General features: G+C 31.4%; 1 protein-coding gene across 1 annotated transcript in view; it reads left to right on the forward strand.

Moving 5' to 3' along the window:
• Positions 1-19,619, forward strand: part of LOC143084144 (uncharacterized) — a 97,685-nt gene that overhangs the window by 46,731 nt on the left and 31,335 nt on the right. Inside the window, exons 12-16 of the mRNA XM_076260552.1 lie at positions 7,725-7,784; positions 9,137-9,160; positions 10,085-10,132; positions 13,145-13,204; positions 13,721-13,804. Coding sequence (XP_076116667.1) covers positions 7,725-7,784; positions 9,137-9,160; positions 10,085-10,132; positions 13,145-13,204; positions 13,721-13,804 — 276 coding nt within the window. The remainder of the gene's footprint in view (positions 1-7,724; positions 7,785-9,136; positions 9,161-10,084; positions 10,133-13,144; positions 13,205-13,720; positions 13,805-19,619) is intronic.

A 19,619-nucleotide genomic window follows, 5' to 3' on the forward strand; every position in this document is an offset into this window, starting at 1 on the left:
TTTTACATATTATATTAAAATCCCATCTCATTGATTTCTTGTCATGCATTCACAAAATTGTGTTGTTCCGTGAACACTCAATGCATAATTGTGTAATTTTTTACCATTTCTGCTCTCAAAATAGCACGGTGATCAATACTTATTATTGTTGTTTTTTAAGAAAGACCAGTTAAAACAGATAAAACGAAATGACAGAATGTTCCTATACTTTGTGAACTTAACGTCTGTAGCATGGTAATTGCAATAATACACACAAAAAAAGTGTGTCACCGGCCATCCAAGAGGTTTCTTTTTACCTCTAAAAATGAGTCCAAATAGGCTATATGGATAAATACGTAAAATAGACATAAAACCTATTTGATTGAATTTTCACAGCAAAAGAAATAACAGAAGTTGGTAATGTTTTTCATACTGAAAAGCTTGATGTCTCTTTTATAAAAATGGAATAAAATTCGGGAGTCAATGGCCATCAAAAAGATGTGTTTACCTTCTGAAAATGAGTGAACATGCTAGTAAGCTAAATAAGGCAGAAATTGCTGTTTTTTTTCATACTGAAAAGCTTCAGGTCTCTATTTTATAGAATTGGAATACAATTTGGGGATGACCTGCCCTCCAAAAGATTTTTTGACCTCTCAAAAGTAGTGCAAATAGGCAAAATATAGGGAAAACAGACATTGAACCTCTTTGATTGAATTTTCACAGAAAAGAAAAAGACAGAAATTGATAATTTTTCATACTGAAAAGCTTGATGTCTCTCTTTCATAAAATTGAATAAAATTTGGTGGTCACCGGCCATCAAAGTGATTTTTCTATCTCTGAAAATGAATGAAAACAGGATAATTTATCAAAGAATATAGTAAAAATTGAAATAAAACATCTTTGATTGCGTATTCACAGCAAAACAAAATGACACAAGTTGCTTAGTTTGTTCATACAGAAAAGTTTATAGTCTCTATCTTATATAATTGGACCAAAATTTGGAGGTCAAAGTCAATAAAAGATTATTTTTTTTATTGACTGACTTACCATGGAAGCAGACAATTCAGAAAAAAACCAATGTTTATGCATAGAGAAGTTTGATATCATTATATATCTTTAAAAGTTTCCAAGGGAATTAAATAATATTTAGAAGGATAATTAAGTATTTTTTTGCAGAAACAATAGTTGATTTAAATTCCCCATTGTAAAATAAGGACTTAGCCATTACTATGTTTTAAATGTCATCAGCATATCGCTTGCAATTTCCATTTGTAAGAAATAATTGAAATTTCAGAGGATTATTTTTAGTATCATTTGTAAATATACAGATAGCATATACATGTGTAATGTTTCTTTTTACCATACTGCCTTTGTGGTCAATTATGTTAAACAAGGACTTATCTATTTATGTGTCTCTATATATCTTCTTGTGAGGAGTACCATCAGTCGAAATGGTGTAAAAAAAAGGACATTTCGTACATTGAACAGGCATAGGTTAATGAAAGCATTTGTTTATCCAGTTCAGTAGTTAGGCTGTGATGGTTCTTACTACAACATGGTTAACTACCTTCTATTCCTATTTGTGTGTGTGTTTGTGGGGTAAGAGGGTGGCAATTAAGTCACTTTTGGTAGCGATTGGAACTCGCTATATATAGTTCCCTGTCATGCATATCCATAGGACTTCACTTAAAAAAAATAAGTTTTTAATTTTAGTGATTCCACCATTAATTACCATAATCTGTAAGGGTAGTCTCAAAACATTCATTCTCTTTGATACACTTTAACAAACATAGGGTGCATTAACAGATGGTTATGTACAGCAACATTATATCCGGATGAAATAACATCAGGCGGATAAAATGTTACACATGATATTGTAACATTTTTTCCGTAGGAAAATATTTCATTGTGAGAATTTTCAATTGCAAAGAAGTTTATTCCGTGAGGTTAAATTATTAAGTTGTTAATAACAAAAACTACATGTATATCTTTGCAAAAACTATACACATGGAAAAAAGTATTGCAACACCTTGATTTTTTAAAACTTGAAAAATCAGCCTCTTATTTTGGATGGAATATGATATGAGCATTAAAACGAACAAAGAATGTATGAAAAAAACATGTTTAATCTAAACAAAATATTTATAACAAAACGAAGCGTTTTTTGGACATAAAAAATGCATTTTACAACTTTTACTGTAGTCGAACTTTACAATGTCAGACCTTTAACAATTATTCTTCAGATGATTGTTTACATTATGGTTGATCGTTATACGCCAAAAAATTATTACTTTGTTTGCAGCCTCCATTTAAACGGAAAACCGCCTCTTTACGTCTTCTAATTCCTGTCATCAGTCGACTAATTTGTTGCTAAGGAAGCAGCAACCATTCCTGACGAAGGGTATTGTTTTTTTTTCATGACGTGTTTGAACTGGGGTGTCCTTTCGTGCACGTTACGCCCAATATTGTCCCGCATATACTCGATGTGGTTGAAATCCGGGCTACGATTGGGCCACGGAAGATAAAACGAATTCCATTGGAACAATGGAACTTCCTCCACGATGCTAATTTCCACCTTTGGTGAGCACTATATTGTATACGGGCAACTGTGTGTCTGTTCGTAGGCAAAGGTTCTCGAAATGGTCTTATCGCACGATAACCAGGAGCGATGAGCCGATCTCGAACAGTTATTATTTAAAGGCTCCTGTATGGTCATCACTCTCTTTTTAGGATTGTATTGTTTGCAATGGGTTTCCTTCTGACCAACCTTCATAATGCTTGATTTTTCCTCGCAGATGTTATAGGGGGTCTTCTTGATCTCGGAAGGTCTTTAAAATCGTTTGTTGCCTAATTGTTTTTCTCAAAACGACTTATAGTGGAATGGTGATGATCAACAATACGTGAAATTGTCACAGCGACATACCTGCTTCCCTCATGCAGATTATTGCCATCTTGCTGCATTGATGAGTTGTGGATAACCAATTACAAGTTGTCAACCACATAACATTATAAACTTGTTTATTTAAAGTGTTGTAAACAAAGAGGATAAAAACATCTGATTTATTGTTAACGAGTACAGTAGCTGCATTTGCAGATACGAACTTATCGAGTCGATATCTAGTGATTTAACTCAAGTGATATTTAAATAATGTTGAACTAGTTCTATTTCAACAAATTATATCACCAAAAATGAAAGAGTGTTTTTTTTATTTTGAATTTCAATTTGGTGTTGCAATACTTTTCTCCATGTGTATATATATACGGAATTATATTAGTGTATTTGAATATTAGCTTAATTAATGCCCCTCCTTTACAGCGGGGCATAAACATATAAACATAATCTGTTAAGCTTCATTTGTTATGATATAGAGGGACAATTACTCCTTATTCTCTACTAGTCAGGACATTAATCATTTGTAGCCATGAAGTTCTGCTATATTTAGTCTTAAAAACCTTTGCCACATACAAATGTGCATCAGTAATATCTCAAATGTTAAATTCCCCAAAATAGTATACTGTATATAATTATAAATGTGAATTTTTTATTCACTAGTTAATATTACATGTATTAAGAGTACAATGCAGATAGTAAGGTCCACTCAGTGTGAAATTTAAGTCCAACTGTCAGATATTTTAGCCAGGGACGGATCCAGCCATTTTTTAAAGGGGTTTCAACCATAATGTCCACATTCGAAAGCACTCATAGTCAAAAAGTGGGGATTAAAACCCTATGAAGCACTCACTTTCACTTTCCATGATGTCTGTTGGTATACATTTTAAACATTCTTATGAATCATGTATAACGCCGTTATTGCCTGGTTTGCCACATAATTGCTCTGTTTAATGCTACATGTGCATGCTCAAATTGGCTCTTTTAATGTTAATTAAGTACATTCATTGTGTGAAGAAGAAAGGTGTGTCCCAAATATCATTTTGCTATTTAGGATAAAAATATAACTTCTTTTTTTTAGCATAGCCTGATTTTAATGAAGCCTCATTGTAGACTTTATAAACTTTATCAATGAAAAGTGAACTGTATTGTAGTAAAACATGTACTGTTAAATGTATAACTTTATCATTCATTATTCATTCTGAAAAATAAATACAATCATGACGAACATTTTATTACTTTGCTTAAACCAACATTGACCAAGATTGTGACAATACATGAGAAGTGTGAGCTTAGCGTCTGCAAAGTTTGTATGCATAAGTGACATTCTGACTTTCTATCTGGCAGTTTTTGTGTTTCAGTATATAAAAGAAGATGTGGTATGATTGCTTATGAGACAACTCTCCGCAATAGACCAAATGACACAGAAGTTAACAAAAACAGGTCAAAAACTGTTATCGCATAGTCAGCTATAAAAGGCCCAGCAATTACTAATGTAAAACAATTCATATGATAAAACTGGCGGTCTCATTTATGTACAAAATGATGAAAAAATACAAATATGTAACACAGTAACAAAAGACAACAACTGACTTGCAGATCCATGACTTCGGACAGGCACATATAGAATGTGGTGGGGTTAAAAATGAAGGCCCCAACCCTTCCCTCAACCTGGGACAGTGGTCTAATAGTACACTATATGGAAAGGCTTTGTCTAATTACATTATTATAAGTAATACAGAAAAATGGAAAAAACAAAAAATGATATAAAGAATTAAATAAGAAGAAAATGAAGGACACTCCATCCAAACCATCAGTTAGGACAGGTACTTTTGTGAAATGATTCATTTAAAAAAATAATTAATACAGTCTAGACGTGAATTGTTCTAAATTTTAACAGTGTGCATTCTTAACAAAAAAATGCGACAACTGGAATCGGGACAAAATCACCCGCACTCAAATATTCTGCGTTTACAAAAAAAAATCTGTTTGCGTATAAAACTCATACTTTCATGACCTTTTCTCCTAGAAACCAAAATTGTCCAACACCTCTTGAGATCTATAAACACCAGAACTCTAAGGTCCACAATGTTCAAATCAATTACATGAGTAAAGTGCCATGAGCTATGTCTTTGGTTACATGTATATTTCAGCATAAAGAAAGGGGGAGGGGTCATTGTTTTGTTGTTTGACACGGATTGTGTTTTGAAATTATTTCTGCTAATTTAACGCTTGCAAATATTTCAGGGGTCGAAATTCGCTCTTTGAAAATTTATATTCAATTCATTAGTACTTACAGTTTTCCACTTTTCATGATTTGTTTACATCTATCTTTTGGCATATTTGACGGACCTTCTCGCGTGTAAGACAAGGGTGAAACAGCTTCATGAGGTACCAAAATGAAGATCGTTATCTATAATTTCGATGTGCATTACAGTATTCATAAAACGCAGATCACGTGCTCGATTATTATGAGTTATTCTCTCTTCTCCGACGACAAGAACATGCTCCATATTTTTAATACCGAAGTACTATTTCGACAATGAAAATTGTAAGAATGAACTTTATTAAGTTTTGAAAAAAGATTGTTTTGATAATAAAATAGTATTGGAAATGCAAATAACAACAATACACATGACTTACGATATCATTGCGCAACTTTATGCGCAGTCAGCGCAAAAATTTTAACTCCCTGAAGTACCTTAAATCTTCATTTAGACAAAGCATTATATAAAATATATCTTTTTACATGTTATTTTAAAATCCCATCTCATTGATTTTTTTTTTTATTCACAATAATGTATTGTTTCGTGAACAGTCAAATTTGGCCACATTTAGCTCACAAAATAGCAAGTTGACCTAGACTTTTTCCTTTTGGTTCGTCAGAAAGCACAGTAAGTTCTTCATTTAAACACGGTACAAGAAAATTCTTTCTGGGAAAATATATACTAAATATTGATCTAACAAAATCCAAGACAGTTTTTTTAGTTTCAAAGCTTTTGTTAATTCATCAATTTTAAAAAAATACAAAAGCCATTCATTTAAAGACACAATGTATGCCACTTATAAAGCATAATTTGGTTACTCGTCTTTGCATCCATTAACACACAGGTAATTGGTGGTGTCATATTTGATAACTCTTTAAATTCCTGCTTTGTTCTGTTGTTCAAGTTTGCTTTGCTCTCTGTTTTGTTATCCCATGTCATTGGTAGTTTGGTATAGGCTTGGGAATTTGAATTTTCGTTTGTTTCTTTTTGCTACTCTTTTATCAATATTTGTTCTGGAAAAAAGTGAAATATTAGGAAAAAGTATTCTAAAACATTGTGCCAGTAAATAGATTGTTATTACTAAATAATCTGTTTTACCAGCCTAATCTTCATTGCATCATATTGATAATCACAAAGTTTAACGAGGATGTACTTAACGAACACAATTTTGGCCGATTTTTTATAATTTCAACTAGTTATTAGTAATTTCAATTCGTTTTTTAAATGTTGTTAAGGCGATAACTGTGTTAGAATTTAGGAAATGCTTAAATATAAAGACTTTGAAATCTTATTTGCTATAATATATTTTTTTAAATTTCCAATTCTCCTATTAGTACGCAGTAGTATAGAGCATAGAAGGTTGAAACAAGATTCAGGAAAAAGGAGAGAAAGATACAAGAGAGACAATCAAACTCATAGATCGAAAATAAACTGACAAGGCCATGGTTATACAAGAAACAGACAAGCAGACAAATGACAGTTCACTAGAAACAACATTAAAAAAACTAAAGACTACGCAACAGGAACCCTACCAAAAACTCCACATGTGAAACCCATTGTGTTGCTCATGGTATTACAAATCTTGTAAAGTGTGTAGGTCTATACGTAAGTCAGGTTAATTTCGTCATAATATGTTTTAGAAAACTAAAGACTGTAACCACAATTACATACTGTTAGAGTGACAGTGTTCTTACAAATATTAACTTTTTTCATCTTTTGCCGCTTTGTTTCCCATGATTTGCCGCCACATATAGAAATATCCACTTGCACTAATACTGCTTAAAACTGTTCTAGACGTGTATCGATTCTTCCATTTTTCTCTTTGTTCGCATGAAACTTTCATCTACAAACTCGTATTCAACTACCTGCATATCCCTGTTGTATTTGATGTAACGTTGTATTTGAAAACGTCATGCCAATCCATCGCACTACAGCGAAAGGACCAACGGACTTTAGCGTGACCATCCCACTTCTGCATCTCCATCGCACTTCCAGTTCTACATAAAGCTCACATTGCATGTGAAATTTTAGTAAATATTTTCTTATATACAATTATATTTGACCCTACGCATTTGAGACACATGCAAATAACACATGTGTAATATTCGTTTACAAATACATGTGTTGAATATACATTTGTATGTGTGTCACATGTGTCACAGGTGTTTTCAGAAACATGCGTGACATGTGCATTTTAATAGACACTTGTGATTATCATGCGTATGTATCAGAAAGATATTTATGTAAAAAAAACACTACTTAATAATGTTAATTTACATATTTAGGACACATTCGAAAATCACACGTTACACTTGTGCATATCGCAAATACATGCGTAGCATATGCGTATTTTCCAGGTAAATAAATGACAGATATGTTGCATTTGTGCCCCAGTACATGTACAAAGATGTAAATGATTTGTATACTTTATCTGTGTTGCAGGATTGTTTTCATTATCATCCTTGTCTTTTTAAACTTTTTTCTCAATGCACTCACCGCTTCTTCAATTATTTGTTTAAAGAAGTTGATAAATTAATTTATGTTAGTTCAGACAAAATTGGTGTTTACAAGTTTGTTATACATTTCAGTTGTACAAGATCCTACCAACAGAGCACCCGCTCTTTTGCCTGATGAGCGTTATTTCGATAGTAAGTTCTGTGGCTTTTAAAAATGCTATTTGGAGAGTCTTCAAACTATATATTTACATGTATATGCGATTTGTGGTGGTTGATTTATTATCAAAAGAACGATTATGTTGTTAACTAAAAATTCTTTCAGATCACATGATTTTTCCTTTTAGGTTTTTTCTTAAAAATAGACGCTGCTTGTTGTTGGCGTAAGTTAAAAAAAATCCGGATATGTGGTATGTTTAACACTGAGACAACACAGAACAAACGAAATTAGTGTTAGTTATTAAAGAAAACTGCACAGCTTCAACACATGTACAGAGAAAAAAACCATATACATCTTGTACATGTAGTAGGTTAAAAAATATGAAATCATTCAATTCTGCAAACTAATATCCTTATACATAACAAAACAATTTTGATATGACAGACATGAACCAACGACAACCAATTGAACTGTTAACTCCTGATTTTACACACGCACATACATAATGTGTCAAGGTTACCTGTAATAGATCAATGATATTTATGTTTAGATTCATTAATATCCATTCATATCAGTTTGGAGACTCTTCTAATGTCTAGCTTGTATGTCATTGTCCAGTAAATTTGAATTGAGTAGTTATTTCAATGTTACGTTCACTGAGCAAGGTAGCACGTGTACGTGTAATGCATTAAGATGGCACGTGTACGTATAATACTCTATGATTTGTATTAAAAAAATTGCATTACTATCAATATATATCAACTATTTAAAGGCCCTGCTTAATACAATGTTGTAGATCATGCTTCAGTGACTTTCCATTAACTATTCAATTTCATTTTTTTTAATATAAAAATAAGATGGACTTCCGATGAGACAACTATCCTCTAAAGTAAAAATAAATTGGATGTAAGCAATTATAGACATCCTTACGGCATTCAAAGATGAGAAAAACCAATTCCTCATAAACAGATCTAAAAAATAGGAAGCAATTTGTAAAACTAACGGCCTACATTATAACTAAGCAATTTATGAAAAACAAATATGACAGACATTTACCAACCACAATCACTGAACTATAGGTTCCTGACTAAATTGGAACACGCACATATATAATTTGGCGTTATTAAACATGTTTAATTGCAAAGCATACCCTTGCTCCCAACCTGGAAAAGTGGCGTAGCAGTATACCATAAGTATAAGCTATAAAAATCGAAAAAAGCTTAACTCATGATAACAATATCTGAAAACCAAGTACAAAAAACACTTATACTACAAAAATGCAAAAGGTACGGAAGGATCAGAGAGCGTGATATTTAATCTGCCACTGCGGAACATGTAAATTGTAAATATATATATCAGCATTAACTATAGATGGTTTGATTTTCAGATACTGGACATCCTTCAAAAACAGGTAAATTGATTTTGTTGAACACTCATATTTCTTTTTGTTTAATTTTTAACTGTATAAATTTGCAGTGAAGCAGAATGTGTGTTTTACTTGCTATGAAATAATCCTGCCGTCCATTATACCAACACACAGTATATATTATAAATGTATCCATCTGTTTTCATTTCTTATGATCTCACCTGCTTACTTTATCAATCTTTGTAATTGTTATATTTCGGTCTCTTGCGGAGAGTTGACAATCATACCACATCTTCTTTTTCTATATTCCTTATTTTATTTTCTAATAAATTCTTGTACGTAGAGTAAATATTATCATACGAGTACATATTGTCAAACTGGAACATCTATAATCTGCACCAAGAAAATTTTGACTGCGTAATAAATTTCAAGTGTAAGGCAAAGTTTTGTAATACAAGGCACAAGTAAGAAAATTTATTAAACTTCTTTAACCTACATAAACCTCTTCTTTTTATTCTTTTGATAGTTTATTTTGCTTAATACCTATTTACCAGAACTGACCCTTTGGACAGACTTTTGGCTTTTTGACACGTTCATTTTCAATTTGATCTGGATTCGTTTATAGAAGAAGAAAAAACTATCAATTGTATTTATCTTAAATTGTATTCAAGTTACTGTTGTATCAATATAACAGAAAGATCTTTTTCTCCATAGATACTCGAGTCTTTATTATCGACTGGAAAGATGCTCGTAGTTGTATTTGGTCCTTCTTTCTATTTTGAATGATTTTAACTTCATGTTTGATTTGAACTATTATCTTTATTAGTTAATTTATCTATGTGATCGTAGTGATGTCAACTGAAACACACACAAATTAAATACGAATATTACTGGTGTATAAATGTCTGTAATGTAAACTTTATCAAATAGATGCGTATTCACCTTGTCATTTACATTATTTACATTCAGAAAATCTTCAAAATGACATTCTATACACAGCTCCATGTGAACCTGCAGGTATGTAAATTATCGAAATTACACCTTTAAACACTTGATCAAAAATGGTTCCACTTACATTGTGTAACAATATGACGAACAATTTATACATTGTCTCTTTTCTGTGAGTAATTCTGTTTTATATGCTTTGTTTCCTTTTTCTCTTTTGATCGTTAAAAAGGATTTGTTATCACCTTGGTTTTCAATTTATTTCTAATGTCTAGTTCAAATTGGTTAGAACACGTTTAGTTCTTAGAAAAAGAAATACCGGTCTCCAAGGAAATTTAAAAACGCAAAATTAAAAGATCAAACACATCACAAGAATGGAGAAGAACTGTCTTTTTACAGGAATATAAAAAATAAAATGTTGTCAAAAATTGACTTAGAAAAACAAGTGAAAGAATGCAAACAAAATCTCTAATACAAAGCTCCTGTTTTTAATTTGGTATATTTTGGCAGTTGAAAATATTAAATCATTCAAAGCAAAATATGACATCATGTGTCTATTCTGAATCATCTGTATCATTGTTTAACTGAATGACAACTTCAGCATTTTAACATATTGTTTTGTATGCCAAACTAATCATCCAGTAATAACCGACAATAATGTTAAAAAAAGTAAGTGTTAAGAAATGTAAATTGAATGTTTATAACATGTAGTACGTGGTAAATCCTGAGTAAAATATAATATAAACATACAAATATAGATGCGTTAACGTTCTTACAACACAAACCTAATGAAGTACATTTTTATGTAAACATTGAAAGTTAAAAAAATAATTCCTATAAACATATGTATTAGAAACGTGTAAACATTGCTCAATGACTATCAAACATCTGGCAGCAATGTCAACATTATAGATAACATCACATAAAACAAACAAGTACTATACATTACGAGATGAAAAGAGAAATAGACATGATAGAGAGGGAAGAAAGAAGTGGCACACGAATCGAATTATTCTGGGAAGTTAAATATCCTTAATTTCAAGTTCGCTGGGATAAATGAGATGTAAGTTATGGCTAAAATAGAAGGTTATAAATAAATTCTGCTCCATACGAGTACAAAAGCAAATCTGTCAGTAGGGGTACACAATTAGTGTCCATTAGAATACCGAATGTCTATTGAAATATCAATCCTCCAAACTCCACAAATATATTGTTGATAAAAAGTCAAGTATTTTGATAGTATCATCGTCAGTATATGAGGGGGCAAGGGGTTTAACTGCTATGCTGTAATGTCGTTGTTTTCTGTTATTTTGAAAACATATTTGCTGTTAACTGTTATTGTCTTATTTCTTGTTATCTGTTATAGGACTGTTATTTTTATTGTTATCTGTTATTGTGAGATTGTATTTGCTGTCAACTGTTATTGAAAATTGGAATGTTAGCATTTTGACAGCTAATCTTAAATAGAAATTGAAGAAAAATTGAACATTGTGACTTGGATGGAGAGTTGTCTCTTTGACTCTCATATCACAACTTCTTATATCTATTGGGGTCTTTTCATCGGTGGTATGGAGTCCATGTATTTGCAGAATGATTCCAGTAGCACACATCACATAAACATATTAAAAACAGTCGGGTCTCGGACCATTGCTGTCTACATTATTATTATTTTTTGTAATAGATTCCAATGTCTGTGAACGTGTTTGAGATGTATAATTTGTACAAAAAATGTTTTCAAATTATAGTTTGTATTATGATTTTGTTCACATTTTTTCTTACAAACTATATATGGTATTTTGACTTTCACACATTTTTTGTACAAATTAAAATTTGTGAAAATAACAATTTGTAGCATGGATTATTTGGATAATACCAGTTTTGATTATTTGGAATATCTACTAATTTTCACTTCTTCGTACTACATTTGTATGAACTTCAAGATTATTCTCCTTAAATCTGTACAGGGAAGTTGTAGCTAGCTCTAATTGTATAGTTTTATTGTTGATATTCACCCCAATTTGTATCTAGTCTTAAATTAGGTATTTATATGACAGAACATTCTTGGTATTCTTAATCATTGGAAATTAAAACCGTTTTTTTTTTCAAAAGTGATTGTTTTCGAAGGGTTAAATATTTCGCGGTGGAGTCTTGCCATGGCTTTGTTTGGACTTGTTTGTTTGCTTTTTGGCCTTGAATGTTTGTCCCTAATACTTTATTAACTATGCATTTGCATTCAGGCATCGCAGATCAAATTTATTCGTTCATAGTGTGTTAATTTTCGTTTTTTTAAAGTTAAGCCTTCCAACTGATATTTTAGCGTGTGTTTGTTTCTATGTTGTGATGTTATGCTATTGTTTCAGAAAAGGGAGAGAAGGTTTGGTACTATTAAAACGTTTAATCCCGCTGCATATGTTTGGACCTGTCCTAAGTCAGGAATCTGATGTACAGTAGTTGTCGTTTTTTTATGTAATTTATACTTGTTTCTCGTTTCTCGTGTTTTATATAGATTAGACCTTTGGTTTTCCCGTTTGAATGGTTTAACACTAGTAATTTTATAGCTTGTTGTTCGGTGTGAACCAAGGCTCTGTGTTGAAGGTCATACATTGACCTGTAATGGTTTACTTTTATAAATTGTTATTTGGATGGGGAGTTGTCTCATTGGTGCTCACACCACATATATATCACATCCTATATCTATTGGTACACCGTATAAAATTATAATTCAATGAGCACATAATAAACTTGATGTTGTACTAAAATGAATGTTTAAAACAGTTTACTTGACCCCGTCGTAATAGGTAGTATAAGAATACGAATAAGACATATTTTCTTAGTTTATTTATATTAATCATGTTCAAGAAGCCACATGAATTTATTTCTTATTGGAAGTAATACATAATATACGATATTATATAGTATAAACTGCAGCGTGGTAATATTTTAAACAGTTAAATATAAATATATATTTTGTTGTGAATTCTATTTAGTAAACAATTTGCATGTTCCGTGATTCCGGCTCTTAATATACATGCATTAGTTTTGAATTCAGGTTGATTTATTACTACATACTGATTGTTTTTGCAGAAAATGATTCGATAGACAGAGCAGACAGTATTATCAACCAGCCTAAATGTCAACCAGCAGGTTATATTATAATCGATAGCTTTATAATGATTTTGAAATGCTCATCTTTGGGAGAGAAAACAAATCGGGCTTTGCCAAAAACAAAAATCCGCTTTTAGTTTGTTTTTTTTTTCCAATGTGAATATTAATAATGCTCTTCAACTTTGTACTTTGTTTTGCCTTTTTGACTATTTTGGATTCGAACGTCACTGATGACTTTTAGAGACGAAACGCGCGTCTAGGGTAAATACAAAATTTAATCCTAGTATATATGATGAGTTTATTTATTTACATATCATATGTCGAATTTTGAACATGAATTATATAGTAAATATTATTAGCAATAACAATGTATTCATTAACTTTAAAACCTATTTACCTTTTTAACACTTCTTTTTTACTCTTCAAAACGATCTCTCACTGTCTTCTACCATTTGTTTTTTGTTGTCTTGTGGTGTATAAAAAAATCTCTTTTTATGCATATTATAATGAAATGTTAATGCTGCTCCATATTAACTAGATATGTTTTATTTACAGAAATAATATCGAGTGAGCAAAAACAGACAATGAACCATTCCACAGCTATATTAAGACCCTCGCCACTATCATCACAAGTTGAAGGTAATTTTATAGAAAATTTGTATACAAAGTATTTCACAATATATATATATATATCTAAATTATTTTTATATAGCGGATGTGGTCGAGTGGTCTAGAGCGCTGGACATGAGGCTAAGCGATTGATGCTGTAGTGTATCAAAGGTGTGAGTTCGAATCCCGCTGAGGGACGGACAAAAATTTGTCAGTAGAAAATCTAACTCTAACACAGTTTGGTGTAATTTTCAGACTTAATTATATATATATATATATATATATATATATATATATATATATATATATATATATATATATATATATATATATGACGTCGCGTACGGTGCTAGTGATAATACGATGTTTTGTTTTCCAGCTCGCTTTTATTTCATTTGTTGAAAAATTTGAATTGACAATCATATAAATGTAAGAACAATATACTGCTTTTGCTTTTCGGTTGTACACCGTTAGCATACATAATGTTGTGAGCTGCACTAAATGACATAAGTAAGACGTTATTTATACAATGCATTATAAATCATGTCTCATCTACGTTACCAAAACTAGCACCAACACCGCTCACGACGGCATAAAAATGTTAGAGGACTAAAAGCCTTTTTTTTTAAAGGAATGTATTGGTATATAAACTCGACCAATTCACTCACGAACAAATGATATATTTGTGAGTGACATGGTACAGTTTATACACCAAATAGTATTTAATCCTTATAATTCTTTACAATTCTAATATGACGTGCTTCTTTCGCTTTGTAAACAACACTGTGATAAATTCTCGATATATCTATACTTAGCTCAGATTCAGAAATATACATAATAATGGCTGTTACAATATACTTCCCACGTAAATCTACATGTATTGGAACCTATATAACTATATACAGACCCTTTGCCGATTTAATTGTTTTAAAAAGTGCAATTAAAAAAAGACAAAATAACTTTTATTCTTATTCCGATGCATAATAAAAAAGAAGTAATGCACAAGAGCTCGGAGAAATCAACAAAATAAAAATAAAATACAATTCCGCGAAAGTCTATTAATTTTTTTGGCGCATTTAAGTCATTTCAAAACATGACGTCATACAAATGAAACCGCTAAAGTTGAATGTTTTCTGTTATGTGAACCATCGAAATTCATATGATATTGGATTAAAACTGATTTTTGAGGTAGGTTTTGTTTTATTTTCTATTCTATTGCATTATTTGCATATTTACTAATTTCCACAAGTCAACAAGGCGGCTCCTTAGTTACGAAATGTCAACTTTGGATTTGACGGAAGCTTACGAGAAAATCATGTAAATTAAAAATGATAAATGTTGGGTTTGAGAATAAGAAGAATTAAACAGTTTTTTTTCTAGCGGTTATTCACGAAATTACCCATGCAAGCTACGGATTTATTAAGATGATTTGAGCTTTATCTAACAGGGAGTAAAAAAGATCAGCCAGACACACACAAAACGAACCCTCGCTTCAGTATTTTAATTAACGTATTTGTCATATTAGAATCGAAATAATTCATGAAAGCCATAGATTGTTGGAAATTTACACATGGCCTGGGCATTTTAACGCTCAGGATAAAATTCGAATATCACGGCCCAGGCCATGTGTAAATTTCCAACAATATATGGCTTCCATGAAGTATTCCTTAATTAGATATCAGGAATGTATTTTTTTACATTCGTAACATCTATCACACGTAAATTGTATATTTGTATCATTTGTGACGTCATAAATATAACGCAGGAACGTATTTAAAAAAAGGCCTATTTCCTGTATTGTCACTATGTGACCTATGATTCATTGTAATAGTAGTCAAGAAATTTTAATTTGAAATTAAAGCTAAAAAGTGGGGCCATTTAAGGACCTTGCCGATTTATTAATAGATAGATAGTTTATTCTCATAAAACCATGCAAGTACAAAGGTTCAATAGCCGTGTCCATTACCAATCCCAACAAAACATATTAATACCTTTGTCAATAAGTAAATAATATCGCTTCCTGTACCGAATTTCGGAAGTTATATTGCGTATACTATACATTGTTTGTGTAGTTATTGTTGTCGTAGCCTGATTTGACCTTTCTCCATGTAAAATAATTACTGTTAGAAAGGAGTGTGTCTGTGACAAGATTATAATGATGTGTGGTAATCAAGTAGAAGTCTTTGATTTTAAATGATTTAAAAATTATTAAGCTGCACCTGGTGTTTCGAATATCATTTAGGTCATTGTATACCAAGGCCGTAATCTCATCAGGTACCCTAGCCTTGTATAAATATAATAACTATGTCATTATATTTTGATTAGTTCTTGCTGTGGTAACATAACAATTGTAGTGGTATTTTGTGGGCACGACTCCTGGTGAATTTGCAATATCAATATTATTTTTGTGTCCTTTCTTATCTTATTACAAAAAATTGTTTACTGTGATTATAATTTTGCCGAGGTCAAGTACTCCTTCACGTTGTTATGTTTACGATAAGCAATCATAGGTGGTCTGGGAAATAAGTTCTTAGCAGTTATATCATTTTCAATAAACTGCCAATGTTTTCAAATTCGTCTTCCCCATATTAAAGAATGGATTTAATTTAGTTGCTTAAACTAGTGGTGGACAATTTTGATTATTTCTTTTTTTATAACATAATGTATCCAGTCTGTTTTTTCTCGATGCTTTATCTTAAATGGATTAATTTCATTTTCCAAGTATCCTCTTAGTGTAATTTTTTGTTTGAATACTTTTATCTGTTTGTCGATGTCATCACGATCTGATGAACCTTGTAATTTCCCCAATTAAAAACCCTTTGAATACAGATGCTGGGTGAGGAGACGATTTTTTTAAATATTGACAATTATCTGTAGGTTTGAAATATAATTTCACATCTGATATCTTTTCTGTTTCAAATCGGGTTCCTTTAAAGATTGATATATCCAAAAATTGTATTTCATTATTAGAGATTTCAGGTGTAAATTTTAATGGTGGGTGAATACTATTTGAAATTTGTTAAAATTTCTTCAGAGACCGTTCGCTTCCTATAAATAATAAAAATCCGTCATTTCTGTAGACAAAAAGAAGAGAAATGTCAGACGAGTATTGAAACCGTTTCAATAATTCAGAAACGATTTTATATATTTTTATATCGGTTAAACTAGGCGACATTGGGGATGCCATTGGAACCCAAATTGTTTGTTTGAAAATTTGCTCGTTGAATTCAAATTTATTATTTGCAAGGGCAATTTGAAGTAATTCCGGTATAGCCGTTTTGGGTGGCACTGGGATGTCAGTATTACACTGCATTATTAGTCTGCTAATAATTTCAGTATGATGTAGATTAATATTGGTGTACATACTTGAAATGTCAAATGAGCTCATTAATATGTCGGCAGGTGCTTTTATTTTTTCCAATTTGTTTGTGAAGGAAGTTGTATCGTGTGTGCATGTTTAAAATTTATAGACAACTGGTTTGATAAAATAATCGATAAAATGTGCAATTTTTTCCAATGGGCTATTACATAAGGATACGATCGGTCTTCCTGGGACGTTTACATCCCTTATGAAAAGATAAGCATTGCTGCAACCTTGCGGCAATCTTTTTAGTTCGCCAGAAGACCTGAAAGTTGTTCACCAGTGTTCGCCGCTAGCAGCGACCTTTCGGCAAACAAATGTAAAAGTTTGCCGCAAGGTTGCCGCAAACTCTTAACTATCTTAAATTTGAAGAAAATTTGTAAACAAACTTTAAAGGAGTCCTAAAGTTTGCTGGAACTTCGCCGCAAACATTATAGCATACTGAGCATGCTCCCTGTACTAAAATCAGACTTCCTGCTTCTTTGAATTTGAAATAGGAGGGAGTTTTTAATGTTGGTGTTTTCATGTTAAAAGTAAATGGATGTTATATATGATAGATGTCTGAGTTATATATGATTCAATTAGTTCCTGGAACAGGCCATGCATCATTGATCATCTCTTTGTAAGTTAATTTAGACAATTTTTGCATGTTAATTTGCTATTATTGGTACAAAAATTATGTCAAAGAACCCCCATTTTGAAATAACGATTGTGTTACACTCTTATTGCCCTTTGAGAAAGATCATTACAGTTGAAATCTTAAACTTTGTGGATAATGATGTTTTGGAGGAAAGGTCTTCAAAACAAGTTGTAATTCTATATATTGTTTAATAACATTTGTCAGATTTATATTTTAGATATGATTTTATGCTTTATGTTGTAATGCCTTAATCATGTTAATCCCAGTTTCTTTAATTATAATTAGCCTTATAAAGACAGATCTGTTCTTGATTTTTTTCATACATATGAATCTGTTAAGAAATTAATCAGCTCATTCTGAATTATGCACTGAGTAAATTAATAAATATACATGTACCTACATTGTTTTAATTGTGGTCACAACTTTTATTTTTCTCTTTCACATTTCTTTAAAAATGTAATTTGATCAGAAGGTGAGCAGGTAAATATCAGTTATTGGTCATAATAATTAATTTTGATCCACATGTGCATCATTTTGAATAAGAGGTACAGTTTTGAAAAAAGAATTAACATATAAAGGTAGTCATAGGGCATCATTATCACTTGATTTGCCAGAAGTTCACCGCAAACTATATAAGGCTTTGAAAGTTTGCCGGAAGTTCACCACAAAAATTGCCAGAAGTTCGCCACAAACTATATAAGGCTATCAGAGTTCGCCAGAGGTTCACCACAAATATTCACCAGAAGTTCACCACAAACTATATAAGGCTATCAAACTTTGCGGCAGACTTGCCTCAACCTTCATTTGCATGGTAAAAAGTCGCGGTGAAGTTGCCGCAAACTATTTGCAGCAACCTTACCGCAGTGTTTGCGGCACATCTGCCGCAACAGTTCGCCAGAAGGCTGATTTTTCAGTAAGGGATTCTGTATATGATATCAATTTTAGTCTTTTCTCTATCCGATTGATTAATTTCATGAGGTTTTGGTAGGAAGTATAGTCTCCCTAATATATATCCCTGATCATTTATTAGAATCTTAAATGGAACTTCATCAATGGAGGATTCATGGTGTAGACGATGAATAATAGTGTTGATACTGTCTAGTACTTCTGTTGTATGAGATTAATTAATTCTTTCATCGTGTACATTGTCATTTAATTGTTTATTTTGCCATTGTAATATATAGCTCTTTATCAAGAACAACTATTGAGAAGTTTTTATCTGCCTTTTCGATAATGATACGATCATTTAAACGTAGTGATTGTAATGCTTTTCTTTCATTTATAGGACGGTTAAAGTGTTCTCCCCAGAAATTTTGGATAGCATCACATTTTGCGTAAAAAACAATTACTGTATTTTTTTAATGTCATTTGTCGCGTCCAATGCTGCTCTATTTCCTTTATATGTTTTAGTTTATATTGTTCAATTCATAACTGAGAATACAATTAAACTATAACAACAAAAACAGTTGTTTCAGTTGATGTTTTCTTTATTCATTTATAGTTACAGAATTATTTTTTTCCTCTTGTGCCAAATAAAAATAAATATGTGCTTTCAGTTACCCAACAATAAGTCAAATGAATGAATGGTTCATTATAGTGCAACCTGTATACAAAACTATATATCTAGTACACAAAATTAACTATTTTTTTATATTATATTAAGTAAAGATAAAGAAGCAAAAGTAGCAAAAAAAAATATCAATTTTAAAACTTTATTTTATCATGTTTATGAAATTCATTGTTTCATGGCACTGAATGAATTGGTCCCTGTTGTTTCTTATCTTTACATCAAAATGATACGTATTTTCAACAAAGTTATCTAACAAATAGTCTATTAATGCGTA

Source organism: Mytilus galloprovincialis, chromosome 7 (genome assembly GCF_965363235.1).
Source record: "Mytilus galloprovincialis chromosome 7, xbMytGall1.hap1.1, whole genome shotgun sequence".
NCBI classification, from domain to species: Eukaryota; Metazoa; Mollusca; class Bivalvia; order Mytilida; family Mytilidae; genus Mytilus; species Mytilus galloprovincialis.